Source organism: Canis lupus, chromosome 27 (genome assembly GCF_048164855.1).
Source record: "Canis lupus baileyi chromosome 27, mCanLup2.hap1, whole genome shotgun sequence".
NCBI lineage: Eukaryota > Metazoa > Chordata > Mammalia > Carnivora > Canidae > Canis > Canis lupus.
Window position 1 is genome coordinate 16,334,673 of NC_132864.1, and position 24,640 is coordinate 16,359,312.

The window sequence follows — 24,640 nt, forward strand, 5'->3', positions numbered from 1 at the left end:
TAAGGACCCTATGGCACACCAATTCCTGGCTTGCAAACATAGAACACTTCGCAAACTCCCTAGAAGCAATGCTCTTTCCTCCTGTCTACTCCCAGAGAGAAGTTTATGTGTAGAGCTAGGCTGACTGGAAGGAAAGGCATCAAGACCTGAGTTTACTAATACTCAAAAAAGCTGTAGCTGGTGTTCCTGGTTAGTGGCCTTTCTCAAAAAAAGACCACCCTCGACTTCCGGGGGAGTGGCTGGGCGGTGTGGGAGAATTTGGCTCTGGAAAGTGGTGAATCAGAGGAGACCACAGGCAGCTGCTGGCCGAGGCCATGGCCTCCGACCTGGACTTCTCACCTCCCGAGGTGCCTGAGCCCACTTTCCTAGAGAACCTGCTGCAGTATGGACTCTTCCTGGGGGCCATCTTCCAGCTCATCTGTGTGCTGGCCATCATTGTACCTGTTCCCAAGTCCCATGAGGTGGACAGGTGGCAGAGCCCTCTGAGCCCAGAAGTGTGGAGGTGAAGAGGAAGACCAAGACTGCTGCTCTTTCTGCCAGCAAGAGGCCCAAGAAGGAGGCAAAGAAGAAGCGGTAGAAGAGGAGGCCTGTAGAGCCAGGCGGGCGAGGCAGGGGCCTCGACGGGGAGCCCTCCTGGGACTCAACGTCCTGTTCCCTCCGACGTCCCAGGGTCAGGGCTGAGGTGGCTGGGCCACTCTCTGACCACAGAGATCTGGACAATCATGACAGTCCTCAGGCCCCAGCTGGGCAGCCTACCACTTCCTCTTCCTTCTGCTTCCAAGACAGTTTAGAGCCACAGGGACTAAACCCTGTGTGCAGAGGCTGTGCAAGAAGTCTGTCTGTCCAGAAGTTGGGTCAGCTCCGAGTGACATTTCCATACTTAATCATTGTGTCCAGCCTTCAGACCCACACCTTGTGGATTTACATTGCATTTTAGAGTCGTGATCTCATGCTGACACACACCGCCCCTCCCATCACTTGTGCACCACAGATCTGCTAATCAATCACCTTTGTCTCTGCCATACAGATGGGGTCAGGCCAGGCCTTCCCTGTTTGTTTAGGTCAGGACGCCATGGCCACTGAGATGTCAGTGGTCCCACAAGCATGACAGCCAGGTCCGAAGATGCCTGGTGGCAGAGCCAGCAGGCAGGTTGGCCGGACAGGGTTTGCCTGGTTCTCCTCTGGCAGACAGAAGGGATTTGGCTACATGAGTGCATGTTCTTGGGCTCAAACTTTCTTAGCCTCTGAAATGGGGGGCTTGTCAGTCTCAGAGCAACCTCTTTTCAGCCTATCATGGCGTATTCAGTGTGTGCCTTTTGGCTTCATCTGTACACGTCCCCTTTCCCCTCAATTCTTTTAACTCTATAACAGTGAGGAAAAGTCATCTGGGCAAGTAAATGTCAATAAACTGCCTCACATGCTGGGGGAAAAAAAAAAAAAAAAAGACCACCCTCTGGCTGTAGATGCCCACTCAGCCAGGAATGCTGCCCTATTTGCCCAGGACCACCTCAGATGGGTATTTTAACCCCGAAGTCCTCATTTCCAGCAGGTCAAGAGGATGATATACAATTAAAGCCCTAAAAACAAGTCCATTACTAAGTAGACCTTAGAAGAGTCTGGACAGGAAAAGACTACCTTGCAAGCTCAGAGTTCCTCTCTCGGCAAATGGAGGTCTGGGCAGTTTTCTTTTTGTCACCTGTGGACAGTCCGCTCACAGTCTCTGGGTTGACAGACTCTACAGGCGGCCCGATGCTGACGATGAGGCCTGACTGCGCCCACTTGGTTGCTTTCCGAAGAGCAGCTGCAGCCTCTTCTGTAATCACCTCACAACAGCCACCCTGTAGGGAGGTTTGAGACCGTCACCATACTCCGCTTCCTACTTTTTAAAACCTGCTTCCCCGACTCACATGTTAAAATACTATATATAGAAAGTTAATTTCCCATAAACATCCCATGTCCTCACCCAGTCACATATAACTGTGAATCCTCTAAATTTGTTTCCATGCAAATTCTGGCACACATAATCATGGATCACACTACGCACAGTTTTTCTGTTTAATTTTTCTCAGTTATCAAACTATCATGTGTTTTGATACTGATATATGTAGATTGACCTCACTCTTTTTATAATTGTATAGTATTTCATCATAGGCATACAACTTAAATTTTTTTTTAAGATTTTTTTAAAGACAGAACACAAGTTTTGTTTTGTTTTTTTTAAAGATTTTATTTATTCATGAGAGACACACAGAGAGAGAGAGAGAGGCAGAGACACAGGCAGAGGGAGAAGCAGGCTCCACTCAGGGAGCCCGACGTGGGACTCAAGCCCGGGTCCTGGGTCCCCAGGATCACACCCCAGGCTGCAGGCGGTGCTAAACCACTGTGCCACCAGGGCCGCCCCAACATAAATTTTTAAATTAAAAATTTGAGGTATAAATGACATACAACAATTTCTTTAATCAATCCCCCATTTAGGGGTATACAGATTATATTTTTTTGTTTTGTTTTAAATAAATAGAGCTGTGCAGAGCATGGTTGTCTCTGGACCCTTGAAAATGCTTGTTTACCCTCACCTTGACAATAATGAGTATTATCGGGTTTTTTTTTTTTTTTTTAAGATTTTATTTATTTATTCATGAGAGACACACAGAGAGAGAGACAGCGACATAGGCAGAGAGAGAAGCAGGCTCCAATGCAGAGAGCCGGATGTGAGTCTTGATCCCGGGACTCCAGGATTATACCCTGGGCTGAATGCAGGCACTCAACTACTGAGCCATCCAGGTGTCCCTATCAATTTTCTTTAACTTTGACAGGTGAAAAATTATATATTACTATTTTTATTTCTTTATTTATTGTATAATCTGTAAACATGAGCATATTTCAATGCTTTTTATGGGTTATGTATCTTTAGTTCTTTTATCTATTATTCTTTTTTAAAATCTATTACTCTTTTAACCTTTTACATATTATCACTTTTAAAGTATTATTATTTATGTATTTGTTTTTAGGGAGAGAGAGAGAGAGAGAGCACATGTGGGATGGGGAGGGGCAGAGAAGAGAGAGAGAGACAGAATCTTAAGCATGTTCCATGTCCAGTGTGGAGCCCGACACAGGGCTCAATCTCACAGATGCTTAACGAACTGAGCCACACAGGTACCCCTCACTTTTAAGGCATTAATAGGCTGCAAAAAATATATATATATATTTTAAAGATTTTATTTATTCATGAGAGACACAGAGAGAGAGAGAGAGTCAGAGACATAGGCAGAGGGAGAAGCTGGGAGCCTGATGTGGGACTCAATCCTGGGACTCCAGGATCATGCCCTGGGCCAAAGGCAGGCACTAAACTGCTGAGCCTCCCAGGCATCCCATAGGCTGCAAAACTTTCTTAATAAAACTAAGAAAAGGGGATCCCTGGGTGGCGCAGCGGTTTGGCGCCTGCCTTTGGCCCAGGGCACGATCCTGGAGACCCGGGATCGAGTCCCACATCGGGCTCCCGGTGCATGGAGCCTGCTTCTCCCTCTGCTTGTGTCTCTGCCTCTTTCTCTCTCTCTCTGTGACTATCATAAATAAATAAAAATTTAAAAAAAATAAAGATAAAAAAATAAAACTAAGAAAAAACTTCTAGGTCAAGAACGAGAATTCTCTTTTACATTTTAACATCAATGACAAATTGACTCTGACTGGTTCTCTTAAAAATGGCTTCAGTTAAGCCACTGACTTTAATTTCTCACTCTGCCTCCTTGTGGGAATTTTTTTTCTTAAATGTCTCTGAAAACCTAAAGCATGGCAAATGTTTCTCAATCAAGCATTCCTGTCAGAGCGGGTGTCTCCGAATTAGAGTTACCTTAGTCATGTCTCGATCCATTTTCACAACTTTCTCCATGTTGGCACCAGTGCCAAGTCTGAAGGGCCGTCCTTCTGAGCTACTAAAAGGGAAAGCAGAGAGAGGTGATGATCTTCCAGGCAAGGTCAAGGTCAGGCTGCACGCCATGGGGCAATCTAGTATTAACCAGAGCAGTACTATATGCTACAACAGGATTTTAAAACCCATAGTAAGACTCAATTTTTCAAAAAGGAAAGAATTTATTATTGTTTAATTACAGGACTTTTAGGGATCAAAACACCAGCTCTTTTTAGACAGTTGTAGTGATAATTTAAAAACTACATGAAAATGATGTACAAAATAGAGAGCTGAACAAAATCGAGAATCTGAGCCTACAATACAGGGAAGGCTGGGCTCGGTGAGTGATCTAAATCCCAAAATAAGGGAACTTTAACAATAGCATGGGTTGAATGCCTTGATGTTAATGACTGGATCTTTCTAAAAATTCAGTTTCCTCTGCTTCTTAAACCTGACCTCCAAAAACTCCTTCACCAAATTTGCACTGTCAGGTTTTGCAATGCCTAAGAATGTTTCTTGGTGGTTCCTGCATCTAGCACTGACCTGCTGGACCCCTAGTTTATGCCAGTAGCCCATTAGTGCTTTCAGTTGCCATGATGGTAGCCAAGGGACCAATTATGAGGATGACACCATCACCACATCATTTATTTGAAGAAAGAAGTCTTCCCCGGAGATATACATACGTGTCCTAAATTCCCTTATGTTCTGTGGAAGACCTTCCTGGCTCCCACTGACAGGGCTCCATGTTTAAAAAAAAATTTCTCTTATCTCTCCACCTCACAGTCAATGGTATCCTTAAATTTACCAATGGCTGAAGGATGCAAATGACTAAAACCAGACTGCATTATTCCTTCTTGAAGCCCAAATCACACTGTAGACTCTCCATTGAGCACAAACAATATATTCTCAACAGGGCTTTTGCTCTCTGTTGGGTTTGAAGAAACAGTACCGAGTTGTGGATAAAAGCTTGGGCTCTGTGGTCAGAGGCCTGCGTCTGTGGTTCAGCTCTGCCTCAGTTTCTCCACTGTAACAACAGGGATGACAGTAATAGTGATTACCTCTTAGGGTCGTCAAGAAGGCTGAGACAGTTGATGTATGTAAGGGGCTTACTGAGCTCAGTGCCTGGGACACAGTCAGTGCCTAATGACATGTGGCTATTACAACAGTCAGTCACCTTAGTAGCGGCTGGAGAACCTCATGGGATGATTGGTCTTCCCGCTTGTGGATAAAGATAGACAGCTTGCCATCCACTGCTTCACTCTCTTCTCCAGGATCTTTGTCTCCTTTTAAGGAATTCTTGGGGCTGGTTTTTGTCAATGTAGTATCAGGTTCAGAAGCAGTTGGAGAAAGAACTGTCTGACATCCTTTAAAAGCAAACAGAACAATTGCAGTGTTATTGGTATAGCTCCCCTGCGCAGGGAAAACTCTGGCTTTGGAATCTCTCTTCTTCCCTCTCCCACCTCCCTTTCTTTCATCACAGAAGGCATAGCAGCAGCAGCAGCTACAGACAGGAGGAAGCTCAGTGTGGCCGTCCACAAGAAGCAGGCACCTCTGTACCATCCTCCGGCCAGCCTCTCACCTGGGACCACGTAATCTGCCAGCTTTGCTAAGAGCAATGAAGCAATCTTGGATGCTGGGTCACTGGGATCCTCCTGCTCACTGTTTAGGGAAGGAACAGAGTAGCTCCATGGTGGGAGCTCCACATTCCCACAATCTTCTACACTCATCAGCGGGAGTGCAGCCCGGCACAGCTGAAGAATGATAAGGACCAGCTTTGGAGATGGGCGCTGGTCAAGCAGCAGGGAGAGGAGTTTGGACACACAAGCTGGCTGGCTCAGGATGGCTTTACCTATGTGACTCCTGGAAAAGAAGGAAAAAAAGGTAAATGACGTTGGGCATATTGGTCTATAGACATTCAGAAGCAATAATTCCCTAAATGAGGATGAACTGACTCACGAGGACAACACGGATCTGGCACTATGTTTTTAGGAAGGAGAATGAAGGTTTTGGTAAATATCTAATGTAAGTTCACAATTGACCAACCAATAATACTTAAAAAGAAAGATTTTTGAATATTTTCTGATCCCTAATGTTTACTTAACTGAGATGCTATAGTTCAGCATGGTTCATGGAGCACTACAACTGTATGAACCAAACTAGAGACTTTCCATTTAGTCTTTTATTTCCTATTAAGGAGTGTTTTAAGACCAAATATCTCACACAGGGTTACACAGGCCTCAACAGTGTGGAATATGACACAGCTGACCCTGTGGCATCTCACTGAGAAGAAAACAAAGTCCAGCAGGAGCCAAAGAACAAGTAGCCTTATGTGGACAAGCAGTTGTGGGCCTCACAGCTCACACAGGATGGTATCAAACCTCCACAGATTGTCTTAAGACACAGCATGAGAACATGAGTCAACTGCAGGTCCTGACTGATTATTCTTTATTTTGCTATAATGAGGGTAAGATTTGGGGTTACTCAATGTACCTGCATAGACCTGAAAGGCTAGCAGCTGTCACCAGCAAAGTTTTAAAGCAAATGGTATCATTTTATGAGGTAGAGATTCACCTAAACAATCCTCGCATTTTAGAGCTACTGTTTGTCAATAGTTTTGTTCTCTACTGTTCTGGAAGCAGAAGCATGTCAGAATGGCCTTGTAATTTAGATGTTTCAAAAGACAATCACCACCCAAGAGAAGCCCCGATCATTCAGGAGGAAAGCCACCTCTTTCCACAGCTCTCTATACCTTGAGAGATCATTGAGAAGACTAAGGACATCCTGGAGGGCATCATTCCCAGCAGCCTGGTTGCCACAGCACTCAGTTGCTCGGGCAAGATGGTTGGTGAGAAGGCTGGACACCTGACGGGCCAGACCTGAGTGCACTGCCTCTGTGGAGCCACCTTTAGAGTTCAAAGAAAGAAAGAAAGAGTGAAGTGAGAACTCAAAGAAGCCATGGTGAGCCTGCAGGTGTGGCAAGTCCTCCCTCTCTGTGTCCCTACTTAAAGCCCTTCTCTTGCGCCTGATTTTTCTTTAACCTGCTCAGCATTCCACTAGCTATCCAATTAGTGTCTCCTCATTAGGTAACATTTGCACATATAAAAGGTTAATGATTCAATGTTGGGGAAAGACATTATTCTTAATGAAAACTGAATAGAACTCATACAAAACAAGGAACATACTTTGATTAACAGGGAAAAATCACCATTTTTTTTAAACTGTCATGAACACACCTTGATTTTTAGCTCATATACCTTCTCTCTCCTCAAACACAATTAAAGACCTTTTCGGATCTTTCCATTTTCACTGTAGTTCCAGAAGCCCCTCCCTTCCAAGCAGCTCTTGTAAAAAATGACACAAATTAGTTGTCATTTCCTGAACTTCCCATGGTCTCTGGGATCCCTATGCCTACACACACTATTTATTGTGCATGGAAATATTCTTCATCCTTGTAAGAGTAACTCACTCGTCACCTTCTTGGGGGAGCTTTGCCTAATCTCTAGCACAGCTGGTCTGTAGGAACCTCTGTGCTCCCAACACTTTGCATGCACCTCAATTATGGCACTGACCACACCGCAATCATTTGCTCACTGGTCTATCCCACCACTGCATCATATTTCTTAAGAGCAATGCCCTTGTTCATCTTATGCCTGATTCTCAAGATAATAAAACACACAGTGAGGGGGAGGGGTAAGGGGATGGGGTAACTGGGTGATGGACATTAAGGGCATGTGATGACATAATGAGCACTGGCTATTATATAAGATTGATGAATCAATGACCTCTACCTTTGAAATTATTAATATACTATAGTTAATTAACTGAATTTAAATTAAAAATAGTAATAAGAAATAATAAAACACGCAGTGAATGAATAAACAAATAACCAAGGTATATACATAGGCCTGGAAGATGTTACATTATGGAGATGTTATCCTTCAACTTTACTTTTTCAGCTGGATTGGAAATAATATAATTTGGAAATAGCACTTGAAAATGCAACTAAATCATTTCATGTTATTTGTAGACTGTTAGCAGTGTTGACAAAATAGAAATGAAAAATATCTTCTCAATTTCCTGGCTTACTGTACTCTTCCAGAGTGGTTATCATTCTTCACCTCCACCCACAGCTCTATTGAGGGATGACTAACAAATACAGTTGTATACAATTTATATTGTATAATGTGATTTTTTAAAAAAGGTATACAACATGATTATATATGTAAATATGTATATACATTGTTTTTTTTTTTTAATTTTTATTTATTTATGATAGTCACAGAGAGAGAGAGAGAGGCAGAGACATAGGCAGAGGGAGAAGCAGGCTCCATGCACCGGGAGCCTGATGTGGGATTCGATCCCGGGTCTCCAGGATCGCGCCCTGGGCCAAAGGCAGGCGCCAAACCGCTGTGCCACCCAGGGATCCCAATATGTATATACATTGTGAAATGATTACTACAATCTAGTTAATACTTCCATCACCTCATTAGTTATTGGAGTATGTGTGTGTGTGTGGTTTGAGAACATTTAAGATTCACTTTGTCAGCAAATTTCAAGAGTATGATTAAGTATTATTGACTATAATCACCATGCTGTACATTAGACCCAGAACTTATTCATCTTATAACTGGAAGTTTGACCTTTTGACCAACATCTCCCCAATTCCCCCTCCTCCTAAAATTCCTGGCAACTACCATTCTACTCTTGGTTTCTAGGAGTTTGGCTTTTTTAGATTCCACATATAAGGGAGATCATTCAGTATTTGTCTTTCTACGTCTGGCTTATTTCACTTAGCACAATGTGCTCTAGGTTAGAATATTATTTAATGTCATAGTGTAGCCATAAATTTTCAGAGAAGCATGCTGATGAAGAGGCTCTCATGAAATCATTAATTTGACCCATCTGATTATGTAATTTAATATAGCCTTTCTTTCCCCCAGCCAGCACAAATAATTAAATAGACATGTCAACAGAAGAAATCAATGAATTCTAGAATGGAATCCTGCTTCTTACCTTCTTCTTTTTCCCACTCAACACAGCGATTGGCAAGCACCTGGAAAGCTGCCCAGGCCATTGTGGCCACTTTCTGCTTCTTAGTTTGCTTCTCACTGGAGCTAGATTCCGTCTGACTGCTCAAGCTACAGAGTCGATCCATGAGCTGAACGAGGCCACTGCGCACCAGGCACTTCTCTTCGCTCCTGAGCCAGGTGGAAAGGGTTATATGAAATAAACATCACTGACCAGCCTTCGGGTTTAAGACCCAGGTTATCAAAGGGGCATAAAAACAGCATAGTTCTTTGTCTATTACTTAGGATACTACCATGCATAACTCAACACAGAAATATGTCTTTACAATGAGGATTTCCTTCATAAATAAGGAACTTCAAATTTTAGTTTGTTCATATAGAACAATAAGTAAAAACTGATAGAATCAACTCACGGTTCCCATAAGAGAAAAAAAACTACATAGAAAAAAAGGGGGATTTATAAGGTCAGTGAGAAAATAAATGTATTTGCAAAGATTTTTTGCCAAATGTTAAGTAATTTCCTAGAGATCTTTTACGTTCCTTTAAACCTCTCCATTTTGACAATGTAATATGATCCCTCTTGGCCACTCTTGATCATGTAGGAATTCAACAATCTGGAATTTACACAGTAACCTTAGGTGTCTGTCAGGGAGGTAAGTTCATTTAATCACAGTGGTAGTGTCATTGGATAACCAAAGCAAAAAAAAAAATATCCCAATTTTTTAATTCAAAAATATTTTTAATTAAACACTGCAGTGTAACTTACTCACAATAAAAAGCATTGCCTTATTTACCTGGTATAAGGTATGGTACATAAGAGTCCGATGCTATTTGCACATGCAATAGGGTAACGAGCACATAGAGACACAACAGAGGTCATGGTCTCGCCAAAGGCTTCCTGGACCTGCTCGACCATCCCACCACAGGTTAGTTCTTCAATTCTATGAAACAGAACCAAAGTGCAGGCTTCTTGAACCACGGCAAGAAGAGTGATGGTAAACATAAGAACGTAAGAGCAGGAATGTTCTTGTGAGAAACCCAAGGGTGTCTAGATGAATCCAGAACTGAAGGGATCTTAGAAATTACTATTGTTTCCCAGACTCCAGGACCACACAAGACTACCAGACAGCATTTCTTAAGTTGCCTCAAAGACAATGCCCAAACTTTAGAAAAGTCAAGTTAAGCAGGACTACTCGGAGCCTTACGAGATTAAAGTCCACAATATCTCTAAGAGCAACAGAATGGTACTCCACATTTCCCAAATGCATTTAATAAGGAAACATCTGAAACTTGTCTACAATATCCTATGCAGCACTGAATTCTGTAAATGCAATTGTACTAATGAGAAAATCAAGGCCCAAATTGATTAGCTAAGTGTCCTTTTCAAGTTCACATTGTGATTATTAGCAGATTATGAGAATCCAATTGATATGAAATAAGACTTTCCCAATATAAACACACAACCTGGATTCTTTTTTTTTTTTTAAGATTTTATTTATTTATTCTTGAGAGACAAGAGAGAGGCAGAGACATAGGAAGAGGAAGAAGCATGCTCCCTGTGGGGAGCCTGATGCAGGACTTGATCCTAGGCCTCTGGGATCACGCTCTGAGCCAAAGGCAGATGCTTAACCACTGAGCCACCCAGGCATCATCCTAGGGTAGATTCTACAGTAACTAATATTAGTTGAAAACTGGAACTGTGTGGATTTATCTACAAAGATATGCTATAGAATACTGTTTATAATAGCAAAAATATGTAAATAAAACCTAAGGTTGAAAATAGGGATTAAATCTGAATAAAGGTTCAGGAATATGATGCAGTGCTATACCACTAAAAACATTATAGGAGATATCTGTGGTTAGGATAAAGACAGACACATACGCTAGAATGTTACAGGTTTTATCTTAAGATGCTGGATTTACTTTATATATACTTTGGGATTTTCTGCATTTTTTCAAATGTTTGATATATGACATTAATAACCAAAGGGAAAAGGAGTAATGCTCCCAGGGTTGTGGAGAAATTATTCTGGGAGGAAGCTGTGGTGGCCAGTGCTACTCAATGGGCTTTCTGGGCATCCACTTTAGTTGAGTGAGCATGTGACTAGCCTGACAAGGGGACTGACAGCTTTTGAGACAGCAGTCTAGGAGGGTCTAGAACTCTTCTCTTACCCAGGCTCTCCGGGATTAGCATGTGTTGGGGCACACCTGTGCTGGACACAAGTAAGAACTGTTGTCTTGTTTTGTAAACCGCTGAGATATTGGAGAGTTTTGTTTCTGAAAAGTAACCTGGCCTCTCCTGATTGACACAGAAATTTCTCAAGATATTAGCTCTTAGTTAACACATTTTCCTCCAGCCACTGCTCTCTGCTTGCTGGCCAGAATTTCTCAAAAAGCTGTCAGGAGACACAAGTCTCCTTGAACTCCCAGGCAGTTCTAGTCCAGGACCTGGAGACAGACACCTTTTCTATTTCTTTCTGAAGATCTTTGAAGCCCAGTAGGGAATAGTATAGCAAAACTCCCACAAAGAAGTTATTCAACCTTTTTCAAAGTTCGTATCTACAATTATGTTTTTAGAAATTGATCCAGTAAAAATAAGCACAAAAATACACAAAAACATAGGTATAAGGATACTGACTACATCACTATTAATGCAGAAATAAAGCAGACAAAATGAAGGAGAGAAAGAGAAAATGAACCATGGTTCACCAGGAGGGGAGGAGTTAAATAAGACATAGCCATCCATATCTGGAGGTCCACAATGTGCTTAAAAACTATAAAGCAAACCCAAATGTACTGACATGAAAAGACAGATTTATCTAAGATATATTGAGCAAAATTATTTTCATGTCTGTTATATAACAGTATAACATAATCTAAATTAAGAAAAAAAATCCTACACATACACACTTCTGTGTACAAAGAGAACTAAAAAGCTACTTATGTGTGTGTAGCTGATACAAGCAGCTCTAAGTGAACAGGGTGGAATTCAGGAAAGGAAGCACAGTAAAGAGACTTTTACTTTCTGCTACATAAGCTGAAGTTATTATAAAACTGTGGGATACTTTTGAAAAATAAAAGCAGAATTATTTTAGGGGAAAACATTAGTAAATACCACTATATTTGGCCTTAAGAATAATCTTTGGAACAAATGCCTCTTTCCCCCTAGACAGAACGGTATGAGCTACTAGAAACAACTGACCTGGGTCCTCCCTGAAGGACCATAGTCACTGGACCCACAAGGTGTGTCACGCCCCCGACACGCACAGCAGCCGTCAGCAATTCCCGCATGTGCACCAGTGCCTGCTTTCGAGTATTTCCCCGCCGCCACCTCGTCTGTGCAGCCAGAAGAAAGCTGCTGCTGGACACCTGAAAGGCATGAGAAGGAAGTCCACCTGACTCTTCGTGACTGTTCCAGGCCCCCGGTGCTGTTAGGTGCTATTCGTCTGTAGTCAGCAAAACATGACCTACAGCTTGGTCAGGGTTAGTGCCAATGAAAGCAAACAGTTGCCCCAGCAGGACACTGTAAGTGGGCTTGTCCCTGCTATCCTCAATGGCCAATGACTGCAGGAGAGTAAAGGAGCTGCTGCGGTGGCTGGTCACATGGCGCCGCCTACAGGAAAACAAAATAGCACTAGATCACAAAACAAGAAACTCACTCAGGGAGTGTGTTTTGATGAATGTATTCAGCTGCATGTGGGAATCTAACCTTAGCCATTAGCCATTTACCTCTGATTTGCTCTAGTAAATTCCAAATCTTCATTACCAATCATTTCCAGGTCAGAAGGAGCCGACATGCTGCGAAGAAAAACAGGCTGCCGCACAGCATGAGATATCACCTTTGTTTCTGAAGCTGATTTACAAGCTGGAACAGAAAAGAATAAAAAGATTGGCATATCTGCTGTCTGATTTGTGAGGACAGCAACAACAGTTATGCTACTACTCTAAGAGTATCTTCGCTTTCTAGGAGAGTTCATCTACGAAACTAGTGAGTACAGCACACTGATGGTTTTTAGGCTAGATATTAGGGTAAAAAAATGTTTAAACCTAGATATTAGGGTAAAAAAATTATTTTAAGTGTGAAAAACCATAATCTTTTTATTAAATTTGGTTTTTTAAAAAAAGGCTGACTCATTTAATTCATAAACTCTCAATGTTCACCTTCATATAAGCATTCTAAAAAGCCAGAAAGGACAAAGTAATTTCTGGAATCAAAAATTTCTTAATTCAAATGAATTATTTGAATCTGTCTTAAGAATGATTAGGCAGGGGATCCCTGGGTGGCTCAGCGGTTTGGCGCCTGCCTTTGGCCTGGGGCGCGTTCCTGGAGTCCCGGGATCGAGTCCCACATCGGGCTCCCGGCATGGAGCCTGCTTTTCCCTCTGCCTGTGTCTCTGCCTCTCCCTCTCTCTCTCTATGTCTATCATAAATGAATAAACAAAATCTTTAAAAAAAAAAAAAAGAATGATTAGGCAGTGTCAGTCTAAAAACAATTTTTGAAGATGTTATTTGTCAGCAAACTATTATTTCATGATCACTGATGGCAAGAGCCTCTTGGAAAGCATCATCAGTCTTCCTGAGTAGTTAAGTCTTTATACGAAACCTTTAATTAACCAAGGCCTAATGTGACCAGGGACATGGTCAGCAGACCATCTTGGTATGTGATCATACTGCACACATTCAGCACACTTCCCCTGATGGTCTCAGCAAATGGTCTCCTTTGACCAGGGTTGGAAACCTCAATCACCCTAGACTTCTTTCCCATGTGAGGAGAGCCCTGGACACTCAACTAGGATGAAAACAAGTTCATGTGCTTGGCAGTGTCCATTGGACAATGGGGTTTGATAACCTGGAGTATAATGTTTACTCATCCTGCTCTCTCAAGGTAAGAATCAACACTTGTCATTATGGGCTATCCCCCAGTATTGGGGATCCTGCTTAAGAAAGAAGACTCATTGATTTCCCTGAGAAATGTCCTTTCAGGCTAACAATTAAAATGTGACCAGGAAAAAAATTAATAATGAAAATTCATGTTAGAAGTTTCCACATAATTACCAAAGGTGCAATGCAAACTTGGCTGTAAGAGGAAAATCTTACAAGATTCACAATGTCAACTGCCTAATCGTACACATTACTATGAAAATGACAAGCTGGGATGCCTGGGTGGCTCAGTTGGTTGAGTGTCTGCCTTCAGCTCAGGTCATGATCCCGGGGTTCTGGGATCAAGTCTCATGTTGGGCTCCCTGCTCAGTGGAGTGCCTGCTTCTCCTTCCTCAGCTTCTCCCCCCACTCATGTCCTCTCTCCTTCTTTCTGTCTCTCACTAGCTCTCTCAAATAAAGAAAATATTAAAAAAAAAAAAAAAAGAAAATGACAAGCCATAAACTAAAAGTAAGGGGCACTAGATTTTAAAAATAGACATCCCTGGGCAGCCCAGGTGGGTCAGCGGTTTAGCGCCTGCCTTCGGCCCAGAGCGTGATCCCGGGGATCCGGGATCGAGTCCCTTGTTGGGCTCCCTGCACGGAGCCTGCTTTTCCCTCTGCCTGTGTCTCTGCCTCTCTCTCCCTTTCTCTGTGTCTCTATGAATAAATAAATAAAATCTTTAAAAAAATAGACATCCCTGGGCTCCCAAGAAAAACTAAAACTAAACCCCTGATACTCAGTTGACTCACAAAACACACAAATTCAATGAAAAGTCCTTCTTGGCTGGAAAAAAGTAAAAGGCAAAAATTTTTTAAATGTTGACATTTCTTTTTCTCCCTCCTAGAAGAACACAAGAGTGATTTTTCTCTCAGTAGCTGATGTATATTTTATGAACAGACTAGTGCAGAATGCCTGCGTGGGGCTGGCTTTGTACCCGGTGTTTCCGCGGGGGTCCCCGAGATGCTTCTTGTGAGGCCAGACTGGGCCGCGATGGTGACATGTAACAACAGCTCGGCTCGGTTCATTAAACTCTTCACTAATGTCTTCGTTTTAGCCAGTGGGTGCAAGGGTTTCTGAATGAGAGAATTCACTTCTTGCAGGAACTTCTCCCTATAAAGAAAGGCTGATGTGCATTTAGTCGTTCTTAGGTTCACCAAAACCAAGGTTTTTAATTACAAAGGATATAAGTAGAGGAAAACTAAGCAAAAGTATCATTCCCCTTCCCGTTTCTCCAGCCAAGAGAACAGTGCTATAAATGGACTGACTTTAGTTCCTTTTGTCCAGTTTCTGATGCCTATATGCTAACTTTGGAAGGCTAAAATAAAAATTTCCAAGTTTACAAATGAGTTCCAACTCAAATATTTAGTAAATGTATACAATTTTTAAAAATATCTATTGTGGGACGCCTGGGTGACTCAGCGGTTTAGCATCTGTCTTTGGACCAGGGCGTGATCCTGGAGACCCAGGATCGAGTCCCACATCAGGCTCCCTGCATGGAGCCTGCATCTCCCTCTGCCTGTATCTGCCACTCTCTGTGTGTCTCTCATGAGTAGATAAATAAAATCTTAAAAAAAAAAAAAAAATCTATTGAGACTAAATTTTCACATTTTGTTTTAAGCATCAAGGCAGTAAATTAATTTTACACAGTTATTAACATCACTAACCTTAGTGATAGGACCATGTTTTCAAGATCATTTCCATCAAAGGAGACTTCTTTCATTGAACACAAAAGTTCTAGTTCTTTCATTTTGTTCTAAAGAGGAAAAATCAAGAAAAGATGGTAGCCAGGATCTGTAAAAAGTGAGTTTTACTGTTCATGTTAAAAGGAGCAGAGAATTTCGGAGGGGGGTGGGGGGAGAACCACTACCTCTGGTCCATATTTCTATGCCACAGCACATTTGCAAGTCCCTATTTAATATTTTTATGATTACAAATGGCATCAACTACTTTCTGTGGACTTCCTTGGTCCTTATAACTAATTGCTCTTTGTTTCCTAAAGTTTGCAATCAAAATTTGATAATGATGGTAACTTCCTGATAAAACTATCAATCAGTTAAAAATAACTTAATAATTTATATTTGGAATATTGATATGTTGATCTAATTGATTTTATTAACCTTTGTAAAGAATGGGCACATTTTGGCATGTGTAACATTTTAATAGGTAGTATTATTTGGGCTCTACACACACACACACACACAAATACATACCTTTGCACTGTAAATACCAATGCCCAATGATAAATCACACAACTTGCTCACCTCATTGAAATGGTAATCATAGAAGAAAGGCATGTTGTTCTCCAGCTTCCCTTGCATGGCATCATCAACCTCGCTTTGCCATTTCTGTTCCAATTCAGCAACACTCTGATACATTAAAAAATAAAACAATGTGAGAAGGGATGCAAAATAAAAATGTGCCATCTGCAAATTTGGAAGTTTTAGTTGTAACTTTTTAAAAATTCAGGTCACTTTTTCAACTTTGTTAAATTTCTAGGGAAGAAATTATTTCTGACAGCTGTAAGAGAAATCTAAGCACATTAGCCTTCGCTTACCTGCAGCTGTCTCTCCATGGCATTGAGTTTCTTGAAGGTCTCACCCATAATTTTACATAGTAAGTCATATTCCTCTGCATGTTCTTCTTGATACTGGAAATTTATTAGAGACTGCAGTGCATCAACCAAGTTCAAGTGCTTAATAACACAGGATACCACCATTTCCTCCATCACATCTGGCTGAATTACCTCTCTGTGATTACAATAGAAACTCATCAGGTATATGCCAAGCTCTCAAACTACCAATCCAGTATTCAATAGGTTGAAGGGTATAGGCTTTGATTTAAATATATTAAATATTCACCATACTTTCTTTATTACAATAAAGAGGCATGAACATCATGATAGCTTTCATATCAAGTGGGCAATAATGTGTAATATGTTTAGATGACAAAACTGACATCAGCTGATAAAATGAAAAAAATTAAAGAGACTTCATTTTTTATAATTTTTACATTTTTAAAAATATTTCATTTATTTATTCATGAGAGAGAGAGAGAGAGAGAGAGAGAGAGGCAGAGACACAGGCAGAGGGAGAAGCAGACTCCATGCAGGGAACCCGATGTGGGACTTGACCTCGGGTCTCCAGGATCATGCCTGGGCCAAAGGCAGCACTAAACCGCTGAGCCACCCAGGCTGCCCTAATTTGTACATTTTGAGCTAGAGTCATATTAAAGCTGGATGAGGTCTAAGACTAACAAAAGGTCTTTGGCACCATTCGTGTGCCAATTAATTTTATACAGTAGCATGGCTTGTAGTATTTCGTACATATGGATGTTGAGCTGAAAACGAATGGCGCTTTTGTATTTTTCATTTTAAATTTCAACTATTCTTAAATTTTTTCTTTCTGAAATGGCCCACCATGCCTCAGAAGACAGGGCAGAGGCCACCAAAATGACTTTAAGCAAGAATACCACAAAGACGTTTGTAGCTGCATGACTTCTCATTCCAGATTAAAGACCCCTCAACATCTCTCTCTAGACTAAGGAAACCAAAGTTGAGGACTATGAGGAGGCAAACCACCTGAGAAAAACTCAGAACTTGTCAAACTTTAGCATGCCTCAGCATCCTATGCTTGTCAAACTTGTCAAAACATCCCCACCCTCAGAGGTTCTGATCCAGATGTGAGATGCAGCCCAAAAACTGACAAGTGCTCCAGTGGTGCTACTGCTGCTGCCCTGGGGCCTATACCTTGATATCAGATGGCCTGGAATACCCCCAGAGCATGTGGTTAGTGTTCATTAAGTAAATGTAAAATTAAAGGTTCATTTGCTACACTAGGATAAGAAATTTACCCCCTTCCATTGTTTAAATATTTTTTTCCAATGGGAAAAATAAAGCAATAGAGCACTATTTAGCAACATACTTTATACTTGGTCTGAATTGAGGTCTAGCACGCCCAGAAATTTCCCTGAGCTTTATCATAATTCCTGGAGGCAGCCTGATCCGGGGCAAGTCAAAGTAGTTTCCAACAGGAGGCACAAGAACATCAGAGGGGTAGGTGAATTCTCTGTCTTCCTCAATGGTCAGTGGCAATGGAGATGGGCTTGGAGTCAGGGCAGGAGAGATCACACCATTGGCCTCCACCTGCCACTGGCACCTGGACAGACAGAAAAGGGTTCTTCATTTCCTCTTCCATCTGGAAAACCACTTAAGGTTTGCAGATATATCAAACATATGAAGGATCACATCATGTATTAAGTATTTATCAAACATTTTCTAGAGTCTAAAGACCCAGGAGCATTATATGAAACCACATCTTTGGGAATCTACCTCCTCCCCAACATTTTCTTATGAAAACTTTTAAATATACAGAAAAACTGAAAGCAGTCCATGGTTAATGCCCATATACCCACCACCTAAATTCTAGAACAAACATTATGATACATTTGTTTTATCACTCATCTACTTATCCTTTTGGGGATCCTTTATTTAATTATACAATGTGCAGGTTGGAGAAAAGCTTATGAGCTATAATTTCAAATCTAGTAAAGTAAGGGCCAGAAGGCAGTTTGGTATAATTTTCACCTTCTTTCTTAACGACAATGGCACCCATGGGATCATCAGGCAGTATGCAGAATGAGCTGGGAAATGGACTAAAAGTAGTTTTCCACACGAAGTCCTTTTTCCTTTGTGAGCAAAGCTAGCCCTAGCTGAGCCTTTTACCTTTGTAAAAGTTTGGACCGCAATAGCTCCTGACAGGCTTCCTCTTCTTTGGTGATTTCTGGTCCATTATACAGGATTCTCAACATGGAACAAGCTAACACCGACAGACCTAAAGCCAGGTCTACCAGAAAGGGCAAGCCTCCAGATACGTCCTCCGATGACTCCTACAACGCAGACAGGAGCAAACCACACTGGTCAGTGTACATGGCGGGGCACTTCCACCTGTGCTGCACCGCACTGCACGGTCCCTGACCACAGAGGCTTACAGAGCAGCATCACATATCACTGCTATGGGACACAGGGACAGTACCCAATACCATGAGTAGCAAGATGGTAGCATGGAAAAATGACCACAGAGGGAAGTCTCAACACAATTCTGGAGAGAGAAAGAGCTGATAAGACTCCATATTAGAGACAGCACAAATCACATGCAAGATTCTTTGGACTGATTCCTTTCTGCTGTGCCTATCTGGGTATCAATCATTATTTTGCTTTGTCATCTCCATCCTGTGCTTGAGCCAAGATGTTGTCAATCCATCTACTGAATTCATTCAACAAGTACCTGAGCATATTATTCTAGGTGCTTAAAAAACAGCAGAAAAGAAGATCCCTGCCCTCATGGAGCTTCCATTCTGGCAGATACTTCTTTTTTTATTTTATTTATCTATTCATGAGAGACAGAGAGAGAGAGAGAGAGAGAGAGAGAGAGGCAGAGACACAGGCAGAGGGAGAAGCAGGCTCCACACAGGGAGCCCAATGTAGGACTCGATTCTGGGTCTCCAGGATCATGCCCTGGACTGAAGGCGGCGCTAAACCGCTGAGCCACCTGGGCTGCCCTGGCAGATACTTCTACTCTCAAGAGTGTTAGCTTGGTTAAATTCAAGCAATCTCCAAGCCTAAAACAGGTTTTACAAATCAGGCAACTCTAGGGTTTAGAAGAATTCCTACCACTCTCTTCTCTTTTTCCAGGTGAGAGAAGAATTTACATAGATTCCTAAGGGAAAGTTACTATTTGAAACTGCTAAAAGGAGTAGATTAAACTCATATACAGAGTATAACAGTGTAATTAAGCAGAGACAGACCTAGACTAGCAAGATGAGCCTTTGAGAATAGAATGAAAATGTGATCCCACTACTGTAAAAACCCAGAAGCCCAGTGCTTACTTCTATTAGGTGTTCGAGTCTTCTTCGCCCTATGGAAAGATGCTGGAGGCAGATCACCTCTCCAGGCTTTGAAGACAGAGCCCCTAGCAACAGATTCTTTCTGTGCTGCCAAATGGATTTTAGGTTTTATTCCACAAAACTACTACTTATGAGAGTCTACTAATGCCAAATGGAAGAGAGGATGAAACCATGGCTCATATTCTGCTCTGTTTCCAGGGCAAATATGATGTATGTAACCAAGGCACACAGGAGAAAGTACATTATGCCCACAGCAGTGGTTAGATTCAAGTACCTGAGCGCGAACTGTGCAAGCAAAGCCCCACATAGCTTTATCAGGAGTGTTGTGTTCACGGCCACTTCTCATTTCAAAGGAGAAGGTGACTGTATCTCCTTCCACCTTAAAATTTAAGGGGGGAAAATACACTTTAAAAACAAGACATATGACTTTCAAGAGAGCAATGAATTTCAGAGATTTACTTTCAAAAGGACCACAGCAATATTGTACTCCTTTTGTCAATCGCTTGTTTGACTCAAATTCCATCCCCTCTCATCTGGACACCAATCTTCCAGGTGTCTCTCCTGACCAGGTAGGTTTGGGGATGAGGCATCTGTGAAAAGGGCCACAAGTGCCCAATAGCAGGATCAGAGTAAAGATTAAATCTTGAGCATAATTTCAGTAAGTTCCTCAGGCTTCTAGTCTTTCTGCCCTCCCCCTGTCCACTTCACCACCTCACTTGTGCTGGTACGGCAGGCAAACGGCCCGTATCTTGAAGAACACAGAGTGCTGGAAGACCTTGCTCTGTATTGTAGAACCAACACCACAAGTAAGAAACAAAACGTAGGAAATGAAAGAACAATTAAAAGTGTCGTGCTGATGCAGATTTGGATGCATCGGGACTACATCGCTGGAAGTAATTTGCTGTCTGTGGCTCAATTAAAGAGGGTATGTAATGCATTTGAGAGCAAGGCTCCAAGAACAGACTGGAGAGTTTTTCAGGTTTTAGTGGGCATTTCAGTTCATATTTATATTCTAGGTAGATATGTTGTAGCTCCAGGGCCCTAATTACAAAGCAAGGCTGATTATCTTATCAATTTGAGAATGGATCATTAGTCTTGCTCCAAAGGCTCAAATTCATTTGAAAACACCCATTCCACATTTTTTAACTGCAAAGGCCTTCTGGTTCTAGGATACCCATCACAGCAGAGGGCAGAGAAGAAGCAAAGTGGAAGAACTAGCAGGCCTTTTAATGGACAGGGAAGGAAATACTGTGAGCACTCAGTTCCTGGACAATAGATCCCAGTTCTGGAGTGGACAGGGGTCTGATGCCCTACAAGTGAAAGGAGGGTCATTCTGAATGAGGTCATGAATCTATAGGCCTGGCAAGAGAGCCCCAGCTCAACAAAGCACCCATGGACAATTTTTTTTTCTGGAATTGGAGTTAATGCTCGAGCCCAGAGGAAACGGGAGTTCATTTTTCTTTTCTAGGCAGTGGATCTGACTAGATACCATACCTTCACCAAGTCTTTGGGCCAGCCAGTTCCTAAGACACTACGGCTGCCATATCCCAGTGTGTTGCCTCCATACTCAGCAACCTTCCTACTGTTTGTGTTAGGCCCCGCATATATCACCAACTTCAAAACAGAAAATATACTGTTAGACTGTAAAAGAAAAACAAAAACAACATCTACAAATAAAAAGGCTGCAAAGAAATGTTTGTTTAAAAATACATTTATAACCAGGTACTGGTGTCATTATTATAGAACTAATATTCCCTGATTTTTTAGGTACAAGCAATACTGGTTTGGGTGCAAATATTGTCACAATTTAATTGCCTTGGGGAACCTCACATTGACATAGTTCTAACTCAGCTATTATACATTTATGTTTTAAGTAGTTATTTTAATGCTCAATAGTGATATTTAACTTATTAATAACAGGTACAGTTTGCCCATTAAGTCCTCCCCCAAATTAATAAAGTGAGCAAATACAGATGAAAAGATGGTTATATCTAACATAACAAAATAAAGGCAAAAACAAACAAACATAAAAATACAAAAAAAAACAAAAATTCAATGAATGAGGATTTTAAAAAATGCAACAAATTGAAAATAAGCCATATATTTTTAGAATGTTGCTTAATGGTATAAAAAAGAAAATGACACAAATTTAGGCCAGAAAGGGGGCCACTGCTTCTTGGGTCAGTTTTCACATATCAATTCTTTTCTTCAATAAAGGTCATTCATTTATATCCAATTAACCAACTTTCTAATATGCAGGAGATATACTTAGAGGTCATTTGGCATTCAAATCCTTCCACTGGAAGAATGAGGCTCTGGGTTCTGTAAATACTAAGTCCTGTCTTCTAACATGCACTCTGACCACTTCTGACTGCACAAGAGAACTCTGTGTGGATCTAGAAGCTCCATTTTGCCCTTGACACTTATCATGTTGTGCTCTCTTACCCTTTTGGACCTTTTGCTGACACCAACCAGGGACCACTGGAAAAGTAACTGTTACTTTTATCTGTTTAGTATGTCCCGCTGTGCCCCCACATTTAACACTGATGCCCCCCCACACACACAGGTGTGGGCTAGCATATGACAGAAGACACAAATTACTTGTTTTTAAAGGGGAAACAAAATGACACCGACTGATATGGTGACCTCTCCAGTTCTATTTTATTTATTTTTATTTTTTCTTAAAGATTATTCATTTATTCATGAGAGACACAGCGAGAGAGAGAGAGAGAGAGAGAGAGAGAGAGGAAGAGACACAGGCAGAGGGAGAAGCAGGCTCCACGCAGGGAGCCCGACGTGGGACTCAATCCCAGGTCTCCAGGATCATGCCCTGGGCTGAAGGCAGTGCTATACCACTGAGCCACCCGGGCTGCCCCTCTCCAGTTCTATTTTAAACATTCATTTCACTTTAATCTAGGAAATGGGGGTAGCTGATGGCAGGAGATTTATTCATTTTTTTTTTTTAGGAGATTTATTCTTTGAAAGGCCCACCAAAGACCACTGTCTAAATTCTCTTGCCTCTAGCTAAAGTTTTGGAGGTAAACCCTAAACCCCTCTGGACACCGGGAATCTTCAATATCCTTAAAGATGATGGGAAAGAGGATTCTATAATTGGCTCAGCGATGTGTTACACCATCTCAGAGTATGTATCTTAAGAAGTTCTTTATTTTTGACCTATAAATCCCCCAGGATGGGATTTAAGACCTTTGCCCTTACTCAGTTCTTAGAGGAGATGACAGATAGCTAACAATCTACATAAAAATAGCCCTTTATATGTACAAAGCTATTAGATAATCTTTCAGTTGCTCTTGTATAAAGTTATGTGTGACAACTTCATTCACCTTTCGTCCTAAATTCAACATGACAGTTTGCAATGCAACAATATAAACAGAAGAAAACACTTCTACCCCTCAAATGTTTCCTTTCACTTAAAATTGTTAAACCACCAGGTTGGAAACTACTTTTTCTCAAAATCTACATGGGCCTGGAGATCCTGACAACAAAGAAAAAATAATCTCAATAAAAATTAAACAGATCCTAGCATATCTGAAACTCTTCTAAAAGGCCACCCTTTCCCAAAGAATACACGAGAAGCAGTTATGACTTTTCTAGATGAATGTACATTATCTGTCTACAGGAATTCCAAGCAGAGAAGGCAGGCAGTAGGTAAGTAGTAAGGAAAACTTCCTTTAACTCAGATCTAAACTTCTGAAAGCTTACAAAAGTACACTTTCAACATGTCATGAAAACACAGTTCTTAGACCACAGAAGTGCTGGTTCTTTACTTCCCCAACCACTATCCTTTCAAGGCATATCTTAAGAAAGCTCTCCAAAGAGACATCTGCAGACAGAAATAAGTCAAGAATGGTGACCAGAAGCAAAGAAAAATAAGAAGCATCTAAGAAATCAGCTTATTGGAGGTGGAACCAATACTAAGCTAATCTTGCTTACTTTGTCATAGTCATATTGTGAAGAGCATCTGCTATCAAATCTAAGGTACAAGCAGCGAGCTCCTGGAATGTGGACAGTTTCTTTAAATTTATAGTTGTCTCTGACAGGGTGGACTGTTTCCACAGTCTTGCCGGCAGCCCATGGAGCAGGAATCTTTAAACCAGTGAGAAACCCTGGCTCTTCCTTTTCTTCCAGCATCCTAAAACCAGACAAAGAGGAAGTGATTTAGCTTAGTAGCAAGGAGAGGAAAAAGGAGGTGTACACATAGTAAAATGTAAAAGGTTAAGAAATCTTGTTTTACTTTTCCACATCCTCGCGGCTTTTAAATGCTAGGTATCAGTGGCAATCAGAAACATTTTTAAAACTCCTATATTTAAGACTCTTTTGTTGTTGTTGCTGTTGTTTGACAATGCATTTGCATTTTCCCCCTCTCTTTTGAAGAAGGAAAGCCCAATTTGTATCCAGGAGAGGACCACACCAACTCTCATTTCAAGTTTTTCAGGAAAAAAAGGATGCTATAAAGTGCCCTTAAGATTGGTCACTTTCCAAATCCCCCAGGATCAAGGTCCCTTTTGATGATATCTCAATGTCAATTGTTGAAAATTCCATCAGTCTACATGACTACTTTTTACTCAGACAAACATTTTATGGTCTCATTCATTTGGGGAATATAAAAAATAGTGAAAAGGAATAAAGGGGAAAGGAGAAAAAATGAGTGGGAAATATCAGAAAGTGAGACAGAACATGAAAGACTCCTAACTCTAGGAAACGAACTAGGGGTGGTGGAAGGGGAGGTGGGCAGGGGGTGGGGGTGACTGAGTGATGGGCACTGAGGTGGGCACTTGATGGGATGAGCACTGGATGTTATTCAATATGTTGGCAAATTGAACACCAAAGTCCTCTTACCTACTGTAATTAAACTCTCAAAGACCTCCC

General features: G+C 41.4%; 1 protein-coding gene, 1 long non-coding RNA gene and 1 pseudogene across 8 annotated transcripts in view; 2 read left to right on the top strand and 1 right to left on the bottom strand.

The window, feature by feature from the left end:
• HECTD4 (HECT domain E3 ubiquitin protein ligase 4) overlaps positions 1 to 24,640 on the bottom strand; it is a 188,927-nt gene that overhangs the window by 58,658 nt on the left and 105,629 nt on the right. For 3 of the 7 annotated variants that reach the window (XM_072802573.1, XM_072802572.1, XM_072802571.1), the window contains exons 21-40: positions 23,705 to 23,903; positions 21,248 to 21,394; positions 20,028 to 20,132; positions 18,573 to 18,736; positions 17,773 to 18,006; positions 16,407 to 16,599; positions 16,114 to 16,218; positions 15,517 to 15,605; positions 14,787 to 14,962; positions 12,661 to 12,796; positions 12,403 to 12,544; positions 12,134 to 12,300; positions 9,726 to 9,872; positions 8,918 to 9,102; positions 6,654 to 6,807; positions 5,484 to 5,764; positions 5,079 to 5,268; positions 4,854 to 4,928; positions 3,848 to 3,929; positions 1,636 to 1,838 (exon numbers count right to left, since the gene is read on the bottom strand). In XM_072802573.1, the coding sequence (XP_072658674.1) occupies positions 1,636 to 1,838; positions 3,848 to 3,929; positions 4,854 to 4,928; positions 5,079 to 5,268; positions 5,484 to 5,764; positions 6,654 to 6,807; positions 8,918 to 9,102; positions 9,726 to 9,872; positions 12,134 to 12,300; positions 12,403 to 12,544; positions 12,661 to 12,796; positions 14,787 to 14,962; positions 15,517 to 15,605; positions 16,114 to 16,218; positions 16,407 to 16,599; positions 17,773 to 18,006; positions 18,573 to 18,736; positions 20,028 to 20,132; positions 21,248 to 21,394; positions 23,705 to 23,903 (3,174 nt within the window). The remainder of the gene's footprint in view (positions 1 to 1,635; positions 1,839 to 3,847; positions 3,930 to 4,853; positions 4,929 to 5,078; positions 5,269 to 5,483; positions 5,765 to 6,653; positions 6,808 to 8,917; positions 9,103 to 9,725; positions 9,873 to 12,133; positions 12,301 to 12,402; positions 12,545 to 12,660; positions 12,797 to 14,786; positions 14,963 to 15,516; positions 15,606 to 16,113; positions 16,219 to 16,406; positions 16,600 to 17,772; positions 18,007 to 18,572; positions 18,737 to 20,027; positions 20,133 to 21,247; positions 21,395 to 23,704; positions 23,904 to 24,640) is intronic. The other 4 variants (XM_072802577.1, XM_072802576.1, XM_072802574.1 and 1 more) reach the window with 3 other exon arrangements.
• Positions 236 to 1,447, top strand: LOC140619322 (protein MANBAL pseudogene; annotated as a pseudogene).
• Positions 8,910 to 12,985, top strand: LOC140619323 (uncharacterized). Its single transcript, XR_012019211.1, has 3 exons — positions 8,910 to 9,111; positions 12,101 to 12,414; positions 12,711 to 12,985. It is a non-coding gene; the product is annotated as an uncharacterized lncRNA (long non-coding RNA).